The sequence below is a fragment of the Pseudopipra pipra genome, chromosome 3 (assembly GCF_036250125.1).
Source record: "Pseudopipra pipra isolate bDixPip1 chromosome 3, bDixPip1.hap1, whole genome shotgun sequence".
Lineage (NCBI taxonomy): Eukaryota > Metazoa > Chordata > Aves > Passeriformes > Pipridae > Pseudopipra > Pseudopipra pipra.
Genome location: NC_087551.1, coordinates 113,753,899 through 113,767,880, shown reverse-complemented (window position 1 = coordinate 113,767,880; position 13,982 = coordinate 113,753,899). Strand labels below are relative to the sequence as shown.

The window sequence follows — 13,982 nt, the reverse complement described above, 5'->3', positions numbered from 1 at the left end:
GTATTTTGTAGTTAGTCACACAACTCAAATCACTCAGGTTTCAACTGTTACCTTTTGATTACCTCTGCTCTGCTAAATTCTCCTGGATTATGTCCACAGTTCTGTACTGAATTACTTTCAAAGAAGAAGGGATTCTTCTCACAGGACAAAAATTACTGTGAAAGTAATTTGCCTTTTTCTTTGGAAAACGATAATCAAAAACCTCAATAACTTCTAAGATGAAAAAAAAAAAAAAGTGAAATGTTTTCCTTTCTTGAGATTTTTCAAAGAAATGAGTTCTTTCCTGACCAGCTGTTCCAATCCCTTCTCTTTTCAAAGGGAATTTATTTGATCTAGATTTTGGCTGTAACTCAATTGCCATTTTAAAGGGGAAAGCGAGGCATTATGGTTGTGGTATCACTGAATCCATGTGGATAAAAATCACCTGGAGGGATTCCCGTCTCTTTGAAACCACCAGAATTGCTCAAGAGTAATTTTCCTAAGCTGCTGAGAAGATATTGGATTCCTACTTTTCTGGCTCCAGAGCCCCTTGGATACACTCATGTACTGCTTTCTACCATTTCCTCATGGGCACATGGTGTAACCTCTCAGAATTTTTAGCCTGATTTTCTAGGGAGAATCAGGCTCCTGTAAATCATTTTTTATGGATCTCTGTTTACTGGCGCCACTTCATTATTTTTTTAATCCTTTGGCTCCTCCATGGTTATGCAGTTTCCTGCAGATTTTCCAAAAATAGTCTGGGTAAAAGAGAAAATAAGGCTGATGTCTGAACATAACCCCTGCTGGATATCAGAGAATCCACTTGGGGTTGAGACACAGCTCGGCAAGAAGCCAAATTTTTTTGGTTTGCTCCTTGGGGACCTATTGTCTTCCAGCAGGAAGATACTCATATATATGAGTATCTCATATATGAGATACTCATATAACAAGCAGGTGGACAAGCACAAAATACAGTGATGTTCTTGGCTTCTTGAAGGCTTTGTAGGGAAGGGTGAGCTGATTTATGTCTTTCCAAATGATGGTGCAGTCGAGGTATGTTGTGCTGACCTCTGCATCGCCTTGCAGATGATCTGGACCTCCCACAGTCAGAGGGATTGGACTGACCCAGCCCAGGGCAGTTCATAGAATCCCAGGACGGTTTAGGACAGAAGGGAACTTAAAGATCATCTCCTTCCAAACCCTATGCCACGAGCAGGGACACCTTCCACTATCCCAGGTTGCTCCAAGCCCCATCCAACCTGGCCTTGGACACTTCCAGGGATGGGGCAGCCACAGCTTCTCTGGGCAACCTGTGCCAGGGCCTCACCACTCTCACAGGGAAGGATTTTTTCTTAACATCCAATCCAACCCCGCTTTCTGTCAGAGTGAAGACATTCCCCCTTGTCCTGTCACTCCAGGCCCAATTGTCCCCGCTCTCATATCACATCTGCAGCTGAGCCTGGTGCAGGATGAACCAGGAAGGTGATTGGTGAGTGCACCAAGCCCTGGATAGTGACATCGAGAACGATGGAGATTTCCATCAAAAGCTGAGCCTCTGACACATATTAATGTCCAATGATGCCTCTTATCTGTCAGCCTGAGCTGGGGTTAGAATCACAGAACCATGGAATATTTTTGGTTGGAAGGAATCTTAAAGATCATCTTGTTTCAACCCCCTGCCATGGGCAGGGAACCTTCATGTTACACATGTGGATTTGTGTAGCTCAGGAGATGCTTCTCTTGCAGAGAACAGGGAGGAGGCACATGAACATCTCTTCCCTTGTCTCTCTGCAGCCCTTCCCCTTGGGAAGGGGAGCATTTCCATGGGGGAGCAGAGCACACGGCACAGCTTTCCTGCCCCACTGAGACGCTCTGGCAGCTCTTTGATGTTGGAGCAGTTCTGCTCTGTGGGTCCAGGCCTGTGTTTATCCATGGTCACAGGAATTTGTCTGGATTGTAAACACAGTCGTTTGCCTGTCCCAATCTGTTTGCCCTGGCTATGTCCAGTCCTGAAAATTGGATAACGTCAGAGCAGAAGGGAAGGTTTCTATTTCTGTCTCCCGGTATCCGTGTCCCAGCACATCCCTGCTGCCACTGAAGTCCTGCAGCCAACACTGTATGGCAGGGAAAGGAGTTCCTCTTCCCAATAACCCCGGGGGCTTCCTTGAGAAAGGAAGAGCTGTTTCTTGCAACCTACAAAACCTGAATATTTTGTGATTTTTTAAAATGTCCTTTCTCTGGGCTAAGCTGAGAACCAGAGCAGTAATTAAATGTATGGCCACCTAATTAACCAAGTGTTTTCCCTTCTCTCCTGCCATGGCAGCAGAATTCTTTGACGATTATTCCGAGGGGCGAGAATGTGTCAACTGTGGGGCCATGTCCACCCCGCTCTGGAGGAGGGATGGCACAGGGCACTACCTCTGCAACGCCTGTGGGCTCTACCACAAGATGAACGGCATCAACCGGCCCCTGTTCAAACCCCAGAGGAGGCTGGTAAGTCCCGATCACACAACGCGTGTGGGGTGAGGATGAGGCACAGACCAGGGCTAGCTGGAGGTGACAGCGATGTTTCAACTCCTTGGGTCCCCATCTGCCCAGCTTAGGTGGTTTTGGTCCAGATTTCCAAAATAAGTCAGATTTTCTCGTGCTTGTGACACTCCAAGGCCTTGTACTGTCCAGACCAGTTCTCCAGGCACTCAGGCCAGGCAGTGGAAGGGGCTCTAGGACAAAGAGCAGTACTTTGGTGTTGATTTAGCAACAGCCACTCTTTGCTGTAGTATCCCTCTTACCCCTAGGGTCCTTATTGCCTGGTCACTGCTGGATGACCCCTCTCACTTCCTGGTGACTGGACACCTTTTCTGGATACCCTGCTCCTGGCTCCATTGGTTGAGCTGAAACAGAGCTTGAGGGGCAGGTCAGGGTATCCCAAAATCTATGGAGTCAGGGTGGGGTACGCATGAGGAACCTGGGGGACAGAAAGGTTCATCCTGGAGAAGAAAAGGCTTTGGGGTGACCTAACTGTGGCCTTCCAGTAACTGAAGAGAGCCTGCAAGGAAGATAGAGAGAGACCTTTCACAAAGACATGTAGTGACATGGAGGAAAAGGTGGAATGGCTTTACACTGACAGTAGATTTAGGTTAGATATTAGGGAGAAATTCTTGGCTGTGAGGGTGGTGAGGTCCTGGCACAGGTTGCCCAGAGAAGCTGTGGCTGCCCCTGGATCCCTGGAAGTGTCCAAGGCCAGGTTGGACAGGGCTTGGAACAACCTGGTGTAGTGGAAGGTGTCCCTGCCCATGGCAGGGGGTTGGAACAAGATGAGCTTTAAGGGTCCTTCCAACTCAAACCATTCTGGGATTTTATGAGCTTGACATTGATATCCCATCTGTCCCTGCCCATTTTGGTGAGGGACTTTTGAGAAGGTCTCTGTGTCCTCAGGGACGCGAGTACATCACAACCTTAGGCAGAAAGGAGCCACCGAGGCACCCCTGAGAGCCTGTTTTCCCAATCCTTGTCTTCCACGAGGCTCCATCACCAACCTGCCCCGCCCTTTGCGTCGCTCAGACCTGTCTGTGCTCAAACCCGGCCGTCCCCTGCAAGCGTCAAAAATGCCACCGGCAGCTCGAGCGCTGCCACCAACCACAGACACCCAGCGCCCTCTTGTGAAAACCCCTTCCAGACACTGCACCGGCCGATCCAGGCAGGATTTCGCCTTGGCACCCAGGACCTTCTCTCTCTCATTTCCTGGCCTACAGATTATCTGTATAGTCAGGAATGGCCCATTGGGTATCAGGGTTGGTCCTTTACAGCAATGGATCTCTGCACAGTCTCGGGATAAGGCTTGGAAAGCTCCATAAGAAATATAAATCCATGAGTTGTGCAGATCCTTATGCGCACTTTTGTCACTTGGCTGGGCAGTTGGCAATCTGGAAATCTTGCAAAAGTGGCCAAATTTCTGCTTTTTCCTCTAGAATATAATTTCCATGAAGAAAAGGAGGACATGTCTCTGGATGCAACACAGGGGTGTGGTGAAAGTAATGCCAGCTGATCTGCCTAAATAAATATATTCAGTGCAAGTGACTTGGTTTAATCTGTGACTGTGTAATCCAGGTTTTTTTGGAGACTGAGATATTCCAGAGAGCCTTACTAGGGGAGATCTTTGCCTTTGCTGCAAGCTCTCTCTTAAGCTCTCACTCCACTTATGATCAAAGCTAAAACATGGTGAGATTACAACTAAAGTTTGGTTTCTATGCACCAAAGGGGTTTCCAGCTTTCAAAGTCTTAAGAAGTACTCTGAGTTTCAATTTTTTCTTGTGCTACAGCTGTAGATTAATTGATCCTATTTAATAATGAGGGAAAAGACATGGAGAGAAAGCTGTGGCAAAGATCACAGAGGAAAGTCCTGGTAGCTGCCAGGTCCTCATCTCCCAGGCTTTCACCCTATTACACAGATGCCAGCTGTGCTGTTCAGGGCTGCAGAGCTGGCTGGATGTCCAAGACCACCAGATTTCCTCCCTGTAGGCTCCTCTTCACGAGAACAGACATTATCACACAGCTCTCATCCTTCTGTTCAGTCCCAAATTTATCAGCAAGCAAAGAAGGAATTTGACCCCTGCCCATTCAGACTTTATCCTCAGCCTCTAAGAGCTGAGCTTTGAAGGACGCTGGGAGGAGTCAGGCAGGTGTGGAACACGTGGCTTTTTCTTCTTCCACCTCCCACTCAGCTTCCAAGCTCAAAACTTGTATTTTTTATGTTTTCAAGCCCATTGCTTTCTCCTGTGGCCTTTTAAGCTAAACCAGTTCACCCAGAAAGGGAACTTCAGAAGGCCTGTTCCCTGCACATTAGTGGGGATTCCTATCCATTATCCCATCGACTTTTACGAAGACAATGCTGCTGGAAGCTCTCTTTTTCTTATCTTCCTCTCAAGCCACATGAGTCACATCACATAAAGCCAGAAAGGAGTATGTAACATTCATGGCATTGAAAACATTCTCTTGGGACAGCCATGATGCCTGGAAAGCGAAGGGTTTGGAAGTCTGAAAGGGTGGGACAGTCTGAGATGCAGACACCTTAGTGTGTGTACAGGTATAGAGGGTCTCCAAGCTGCTACTAGATCTGCTGGCAGTCTGGGCCTCTGTTCAGGTGATGTGTGATTCTGGACAAAAGGAGGCTCAGGGGGGACCTTCTCACTCTCTGCAACTCCTGACAGGAGGGTGGAGCCAGGGAGGGTCCAGCTCTGCTCCCAAGGGACAGGACAAGAGGAAATGGCTTCAAGCTGTGCCAGGAGAGGTTCAGGCACAGCATCAGTAAGAATTTCTTCACTGAAAAGGTGGTCAAGCATTGAAAGGGGCTGCCCAGGGAGGTGGTGGAGGTGTAACATCCCTGGAGGTGTTCAAGAAACTACTGGACATGACACTCAGTGCTCTGGTTTGGTTGACAAGGTGAGGATCAAAGGTTGCACTTGATGATCTTGGAGGTCTTTTCCAACCTAAATGATTCTATCTTATGTCTCTGGCACCATCTGAGATGTGCCAGGACAGCTGAGACATCCTGGCAGGCATGAGGCAGTGGAAAGGCAGTGGAGCAGAAGCCAAAAGGCGAGAGAGGCAGCAAAAGGCAGTTGTGTCACCCACTGCAAAAGACAAGAAAGAGGAAAAACCAGAGAAATAAGAGAGGCAAGAGGAAAGGAAAACCTGGGGCATACTGGTGTGAGCTCACTGGGATCTGGGACGCTGCTAGTGGCAACAGGGGAGGGCTGATGAGTTTTCTCTCTCTGCATCTCCCCGCAGTCGGCGTCTCGCCGCGTCGGCCTCTCCTGTGCCAACTGCCACACGACCACAACCACGCTGTGGCGCAGGAACGCCGAGGGAGAGCCCGTCTGCAACGCCTGTGGACTCTACATGAAGCTCCATGGGGTAACGTGGATCAACACAGTGATTTCTACTCTCTGTGGGAGGGTGCCCATAGCACCAAGCCGGGAATTGGGTTCTTCGCACAACTCTGTGCTCTCCTGGAGCTGTTCTTCCCGATGTTCCTTTGGGTTTTAGTGCCCCTCAACATCCTGGTTATACTGGCAAGGGATGCATGCAGGGCATTTCTCACATACTCATTAGGTCTCCTCTGCAACAAAGTCTTAAAACCTAATAAAACCAGGTCCAGATTCTTCCCACCTAAATTCAGGCCCAGATTCTTCCCACCTAGCTCCTCCACCAGGGTGTCAGATCCCAGCTACAGCTTGGCTGCAGACTTGTCAGGGACTGATGGGTGACTTTTCTTGCAGAAAAGTCTAGACAGTCTCTTCCTGTCAGTGGGGGCTTTCTGTATTGATGTCATGTGTGACATATCCAGAAGAGTCCTGCTGGAGGCCAAGGCATAGCAGGACTTCAAGATGCAAATCTTCAGCCTTTCTCTCATCAGTCAGTGACAACAAGACCACCCCCATGGTAGATTCAGAGGCCCTCAACACCCTGGTGGTCGCTTAGTGGCCAACCCCAGCCCATGGCAGAGGGGTTGGAACTAGATGGTCTTTAAGATCCCTTCCATCCCAAACCATTCCAGGATTCTGTGACTGTTGCTCCTAGCATTTTTATACATCTTTAAATACAATAAAAATCATATAAAGCAATAAATAATTGCTTTATTTTCCTGTATTTCTTGCTTGAACAGTTTGTACCTGACTAAATTTGCTTTCAGTGATGTTCAGTGACTCAGAGTAGATGGATTCATGAGAGACAGGTCAAAGCTGGAAGACAAGTGGGAAACCTTACCAATTATTCCTAGAAATCCCAGCATGTTTCTGACTGTCCCACTTCAGTGGGATCAGCTCCTAAGGGGGGTCACCCCACACAGGCTTGGTATCTTTCCCAAAAGCAGGTATTAGCCAGAAAGAGTGTTTTTGTTCTGAGTTATACAGGAAATTCAATCAGAGGAGTTGTTGTTCCTTCTGGCCTTAAAACACTCAGTACCCAAGGTGTGAGCTGCCTACTTATTCCCATTTGGATGCACATCTTGGAGCATTGACATCTCTCTTCACACAGAAGAGACCAGGGAATCTGGGCTCCATCTTGTTGCTGTTTCTAGTTAAATCACCTGGTTTTCATGGAGCCCACAAGGTAGAGCTGGAATCACGTTCTCCTAGATGATCTTAAGGACCTTCAGAAACCAATGGGCTTTTATACTTTGATCCACAGGTTCCAAGGCCTTTAGCAATGAGAAAAGAGGGCATTCAGACGAGGAAGCGCAAGCCGAAGAACCTTAACAAAACAAAGACACCAGCAGGTGAGTGTTGAACAGGAGGAGTTTATGATATGTGTACAAGTTTGCATTTGTGTTTCTGACCACACTGTTGTATGTCAGAGATCCAACCACAAAACAGGTGGTTTTCCAGAAGAAATGGGGAATGTCTGAATGCCTTTCAGCAGCAACGAAGCCCTTCCCGCTACTTTTTAATCTGTTTTTACCACACTAACTTCTTGGTGGGTGGGTGGGTACAGCTCTGCACTGAAAGGTCTTTGGAAAGAGCCTGTTTTTCCACCTGCTTTCTCCCAGGCCCATCCAGCAGCGAGAGTCTTACCCCGACCACCAGCTCCACCAGCAGCAGCAGCAGCGCCACGACCACCGAGGAAATGCGGCCCATAAAAACCGAGCCCGGGCTCTCATCTCACTACGGGCACCCCAGCCCAGTTTCTCAGGTACAGAGGGGAGGTGATGGTAGTGGGACAAAGATGGGAATTAGGACAGTAGACTTGGGGAGAAGAACATCCTCAAAATGTTACTTAGGTACTTAGAGGTAAGTACCTGAAAGGAGCTTACGAGAAAGATGGAGAGAGACCTTTTACAAAGACATGGAGTGACAGGACAAGGGGGAATGGCTTCAAACTGAAAGAGAGTAGGTTTAGATTGGATATTAAGAAGAAATCCTTCCCTGTGAGGATGGTGAGGCAGTGGAAGAGGTTGCCCAGAGAAGCTGTGGCTGCCCCATCCCTGGAAGTGTCCAAGGCCAGGTTGGACAGGGCTTGGAACAACCTGGGATAGTGGAAGGTGTCCCTGCCCAGGGCAGGGGGTTGGAATGAGATGATTTTTAATATCCTTTCCAACCCAACCCATTCTATGATTCTACAAATCTCTATGGAAAAAGGCTGCTTCTTTTCACCTCAGGGGTCTAGGAGTTCCCAGTGAGAGATTTATCCTTCGGGATGGGGTAAAACCTCAGATTTTTGTCAATTAGGCTTTTTAATGATGTGTGGCTGTTCTAAACAGACAACAGGAAGTAGCAGCTTTTTTAAAAACATTAAATTCTGCTGTTTGAAAAATATTAAATTCTTTTTAGTTGGGCAGCTTTACATGTCCCATAGCAGAAAAATACCCATTACCTTTCTATGATTTGATCTGTCTTGAGCAAGGCAATATTGCCCTGGCAATATTTCCCTACTTTCTCTGCACTGGCTGGCTGAGTGTTGGGTGATATGAGCATGAGGGCAGAGAGCTGCAGAGTAAAGTGGTGTGATCTGTACCACAGCCACCACTAGATGTCTGAGGACCAGCATGATGTGGATTCACACAAGATGTTTTCATTTGAAAGCCATAAGAGCCCAAGGCCAATGAAATTTTAAGCCTTTGAAAGCAAAATGATAATTTCTGACATTTAAAAGAGAACCACATGGCCTGTGTGCAGCAGTAGGAAAGAACAGGGTCTTGGAAGTGTTCAACACCAGGTAGGACAGGGCTTTGAGCAACCTGGTCTAGTGGAAGGTGTCCCTGCCCATGGCAGGGGGGTTGGAACAAGATGGTCTTTAAAGTCCCTTCCAACCCAAACCATTCTGTGATTCCATGATTCTAGAAAAAGAAGGAAAGAGGCTGCCCAAGGTATCACACATAAGCTGCAATCTGCAGCAAATCCAGAGACATTATTACAGTAGCACCAGCTAAATGGATTCACATGTTCCTCTATGGTTGGAAGGTTTGTTCACAGGATTATCCTTTTTCCACAGGCATTCTCAGTCTCTGCCATGTCCGGCCATGGATCCTCCATTCACCCTGTGATCTCAGCTCTGAAGCTTTCCCCGCAGGGTTACCAGTCAGCCATCAGCCAGTCTCCCCAAACCAGCTCCAAACAGGACTCCTGGAACAGCCTGGTGTTAGCTGAGAACCACGGGGACATCATAACTGCATAACCTGGGCTCCCACCCACCAACTTCAGGCTGATCCGCTCAAGAGATGAAGAAGATGCCACGTCAATGCTGTTTCCCACCTCTCCTGCTCTCCTGCCTTCTCTTTCCTTTGTGAGATGTTCCAGCAAAGAGGTAAAGAGGACTGATCTGAGGTCCAGGAGAGCTCTAATGAAGCAGAGACTAAAATCTCAAAGTAACCACTGGATACGAAGCATTTTCCCCCACTTTAAATGAGCCTCTCTATTTGATTGTCACCACCTTCTATGAAACACACAGATGGACCCAGTTCTTGAGTTTTATTTAAAAAGATCTGGCATTTGAGACTCTGACAATGGTGGAGCAGAGACACTTCTTTTCTTCTGTCACCATCCATTCTCTCCCTGACCAGAAGAAAATGCCACTGTCTTCTCATTACCCAAATTCTGTGATCTTCCACCAAATGGAGCCAGTTCCAGAACAGTTTGCTGAACAGACTTCACTAGAGATTCTTTAGTGGCTTTAGTGGATTTGAGATGATCTAGGGCAGAGAAAAAAAGAGACACCTCCCCCTCCTCAGCTCACACATGTAGAGCACTATCTTTATTTTCCTAGATGGTCTGGAAAGCTGATGAATGTCTGTATTTAATAGTAACTCCTTTCCTATTTATCATTATGAAATCATGGGACTGTGTTTCCAAGAGGTTGTTGGCTCAGCCTGGAGAAGGTCTGTCCAAAGTCAAAGCAGGATTTTGGAAGAAGGAACCTGCTGGAAGCAGGTAGAGGAGATCCACGTTGGTAATCAAATCCTGGAGGAAATGGCTGGGCTCTTCCCTTATGGATAGTAACAAGCCAGGCTTAGAGATGATTCAAGTGCACAGCAAGTGAAAGATGCTCTTCTAACGCTGCTGTGCCACTGCTTTTGAGACAGATAATTTAATTATTTTGCCTACTTTTATGTTGTTTGGATGTCATTGATGAAATCTGACTGTCACTTCTTTTTGGCTGTACTGTGAGTGCCCACTTCCTCCCCTAACAGCTGGCTCGTGACCATTTCCCACATCTAATCCTTTAGGATTTCACCTCTGGCAACAAGCAAAGGCTCCAGCCTCTAATGGAGGTGGCAGGGGCCGTTTTCTTTACCAAACATGTACACAGACTTGCTTGCCTGCAAGAGAAGTGTAACTCCATTCCTGCATGAGTACTAAACAAGACTTGTCTATTTTCTTGCCCATATGGCTCTCAAGAACCAGGGAATTGTAGCAAATGGAGTTGGAAGAGGTGCTGAGAGCTCACTGACTCATTCCCTTTTCCCAAAGGGATCAATTCTGCCTAACCCAGCCCTGCCTACTCTGTCTTTAGCATGTGCTTAACAAACTCCAGCATTGCAGATGCCACAGCTCCCCTGTGCAGTCCAAGTTCTTCACCAGATGCTTGCCATGGTGTTTTCATCAATATTTCCAAGGCGAGACAGCTTTGCCTGTCTAGGCAGAGAATTTTTGGGAGAATTTATCCTACAAGATTCTCCACCCTTGTTTCTGTCCACTCCCAAACTCTGTTCCCCTTCCTGTCTTCCCAGCTCCTCTCTTTTCCTCCCTGCATCCATAACTCGAGTATGGAACTACCAAGTGAAAATTTCTAAGAGGGACTGTGCATCCCTCCCAAATGTGCCATCCTCTGTCTCCTGCTGTTCAACATTCCCACAGGGAGTGTTTCCACCCAAACACCAGGCTTGGTGAAGAGGAAAGCCACGTGCAGGTTTGAAGCAAAAGAAGGGCATTGTGTTGTCTTTGTCTGAACTCACCATTTTCCTCCTTAGCCTCTCTAAGGAGAAGGATTCAATTGGATTGGTCATGAGAAAGACTAGGACTGGCACAGCAGAGACCTGGACCCTTCCACATTCCCTCTGCTCTCCGTAACTCAGATTGGCAGGGATTTGGAGGGGTGACAGAGCCTCTGCAATCCCTAGAGAAAAACACCATGGCAATGGTGCCATGGGAACGGCTGCATGATGTTTGCACCAGAGTTTCCACCCTGCCTTGCTGGGCTAATGTAGTGTTTAGCCTCATTAGTGCTAATTACAGATGAGGAAAAGACATTTGTGAAACATGAATAAAAATAAATGAGATTCTGTGATTCTGCTCAGGCCTGGCAGGCTGCAGAGAGGAGGAGAAATAGCACATAAAAATATGAATTTGGGGTGAAAACACAAAGGTGTTTCTCCGTTGGCGTGAAGATTTTTAACCAGCCTCCTCCTTGAACTAAATTCCTTTGTAAATGACACTTGAGCTCTCTTGGGATCTGCCTGTGAATCCCTGGCCATAACAGAGCACCACAACATGCATGAACCACTTGGCTTATGCACATATTGGAGATACCCAGAACTACCCTGGGTAACCTGAGAGGAAGGGGAGCAAGCGGCCTCTTGGAGAGGAGAAGTTCAGATCAACCCCCTCCCCCATTTCTCTTTCCATACTGATGCTCCCATTGGTTCTGCCCACCCTGCCTTATTGCTGTGCTCCTCCTCCTCCCCTCAAAGCCAAAAATCCCTGGTGGAATTTTTCTTCTGTCCTTAAAACACTCCAAGATGTCATAAAGGACTCTGCTTGCAATGCCAGGGGGGAGAATCCCTGCAGAACATAAGTGTGGTTATGCTCCCTCAGGTTATCTAAATGACCACAGCAGAGATTTATTAAATGGTTTTTACCCTTTCTCAAAGCCTTAAAAATAATTCTTGAAACAGAGTGAGAAGCATTCACAAGACCCTAATGGCAGAACAAGATGTCTGCTTTCAAAAGGTGAAGCTCTGGGGGCTGTGAGAACAACTTTAGGCTTAGAGGACAACTACTTAGAGGTCGAATTCAGCTCTTTTGTCCCCCTATTTGCACCAGAAGCAGTAGAAGTTTGGCTACACCTGGTTCTGCAGTTCTTTTCAATCACCCAAAACTGTTGCAAAGCAACACACATGGTGCAAATGTTTTTCCAAATAAATGTTAGATTATAATAAGAGGCATAATCATTGGTAAATTAATTGCTCAGACTTGGGGAGTCCCAAGCCCAGGAATCACACAAAGCCCCTACTCAAAGGTGGGAGCTGGGAAGGCCAATGCAGGAGGACAAACTCTGGAAGTGACAGATGAAGGGATACTCAGAAGACAAGAGGATAAAAGTGCCACCAACTTTCAGGACACTCAGCTCCTTCTAGCAGGAGGGGTAACTCACAAAATTCCAGGTTCCACCTGAGCTCTGCTTTCGTGCCCATGATGGGGGGAGCATTTCGAGCCTGCTTTGGTAATTAAACTAGACACAATTCTTAGAGACCCAGACAGGGTAATTATTGCTATTATTATTGCTATTATTGCTGGAGAACCTTGTGAGGACCATTCCAGGCCAGGTCCTCCACAAATGCAGGACTGAGAACTATCCCTGCTCTGAGGAGCGAGAGGGAAAGAGCCCACTCCTGCAAAACACTTCAGCACGAATATAAATGCATTTGTGGGACTCGTTCCCACAGAGATCATCACTAATCATGAAAATGTTAGTGCTGAAAGGTTTTGCAGCACAAGGTTTGGTTGTGTCAAACCAGACCTTGGCGATGGCTCAGCGGCCACCAAAGTGAGATGAGCAGCTGAAAAGCAGGATGGGGAGACAGGGCGGTAAAAAGGTCACTTAACCATTTCCAAATGTCTTTGCTCTTTGTGGAAGTGCAATATCTTGATTCACTTCAGCTATTCTTTGTAAACTGATCAGAAGAGATCCTTGGATCACTTGCAATCTTATGGGCTTAGATGGAGAGGGTGCAATCAGGAGGAGCTCAGGAATATTGCAAGGGAGCTTTAAAACCAATCACCAACTCAATGCAACATTGAAGCTGTGACTATGTTTTGTTTTGCCTTTTTTTTCTCCCCATGTATAAAGTTTGAAGCTTCCCATGTCATCTGGGAAAGTCTCATGGAAACAGACATTTCTTTGTAAGGGGGAGAGGGAAACCAACCAACTGAACAAGCTGTAATTATTTAAAGATGTAAAAAAATATCTATTATGAAGTAGTATGGCTACCAATCCACGTAACTTCTACACCTTTAGAACTAATGGAAATAAAACAATGATAATAAAATCAGAAGGTTTCTGCTTGACTGTTTGCCCTCATGGGCTTCTTGGAGAGGGATGGGGGTAAATGATAAGATATTAAGTGCACCTGGAGAAGAAATGGTGCAGTGGGTCATGTCCCAGGGAGCTCATAAGGATAGAATTACAGAGTGATTTTAAGTCAGAAGGGAAAAAGATCAGGTTTTTCAAAGCCCTGTTCAGTCAAGTTTTGAATATTCCCAAAGATGGAAATCCTACCACCTCTCTGGGTTCCTGTTCCAGTGTCTGATCACCGTCATGGAGGACATGTTTTGCAAGTCACAGAATCATAGAAAAATAGAATGTTAAGGGTTTGCAAGGAACCTTAAAGACTGTCCAGTTCCATCTCCCTGCCATGGGCAGGGACACCTTCCACTATCCCAGGTTGCTCCAAGCCCCATCCAACCTGGCCTTGGATACTTCCAGGGATGGGGCAGCCACAGCTTCCCTGGGCAACCTACTCCAGTGTCTCACCATCCTCACAGTAAACAATTTGTTCCTAATATCTGTTTCCCCTTTAAATGTGTAGCCACATAAATGTTAGATTATAATGAGAGCTACAATCTTTAGTAAATTAATTGCTCAGACAAGCAATGAGTCATTGCAGGAGACTGAATGTTGTCCCCAAGCCCTGGAGCCACACAGAGCCTCTTCTGTAGAAGTTGGGATGGCCAATGCAGGATGACAAACTCCAGAAGTGACAGACTCAGCAATGGAGCAACTCAAAGCCA

At 46.9% G+C, this 13,982-nt stretch overlaps 1 protein-coding gene across 2 annotated transcripts in view; it reads left to right on the top strand.

The window, feature by feature from the left end:
* GATA4 (GATA binding protein 4) overlaps positions 1 to 13,246 on the top strand; it is a 30,476-nt gene extending 17,230 nt beyond the window's left edge. Inside the window, exons 2-6 of one of the 2 annotated variants that reach the window (XM_064651223.1) lie at positions 2,306 to 2,472; positions 5,767 to 5,892; positions 7,168 to 7,255; positions 7,526 to 7,668; positions 8,968 to 13,246. In XM_064651223.1, the coding sequence (XP_064507293.1) occupies positions 2,306 to 2,472; positions 5,767 to 5,892; positions 7,168 to 7,255; positions 7,526 to 7,668; positions 8,968 to 9,150 (707 nt within the window). In that variant the 3' untranslated portion in view covers positions 9,151 to 13,246. Of the gene's footprint in view, positions 1 to 2,302; positions 2,473 to 5,766; positions 5,893 to 7,167; positions 7,256 to 7,525; positions 7,669 to 8,967 lie in introns of both variants that reach the window. The other variant, XM_064651222.1, reaches the window with a different exon arrangement.
* Positions 13,247 to 13,982: the final 736 nt, after the last annotated feature.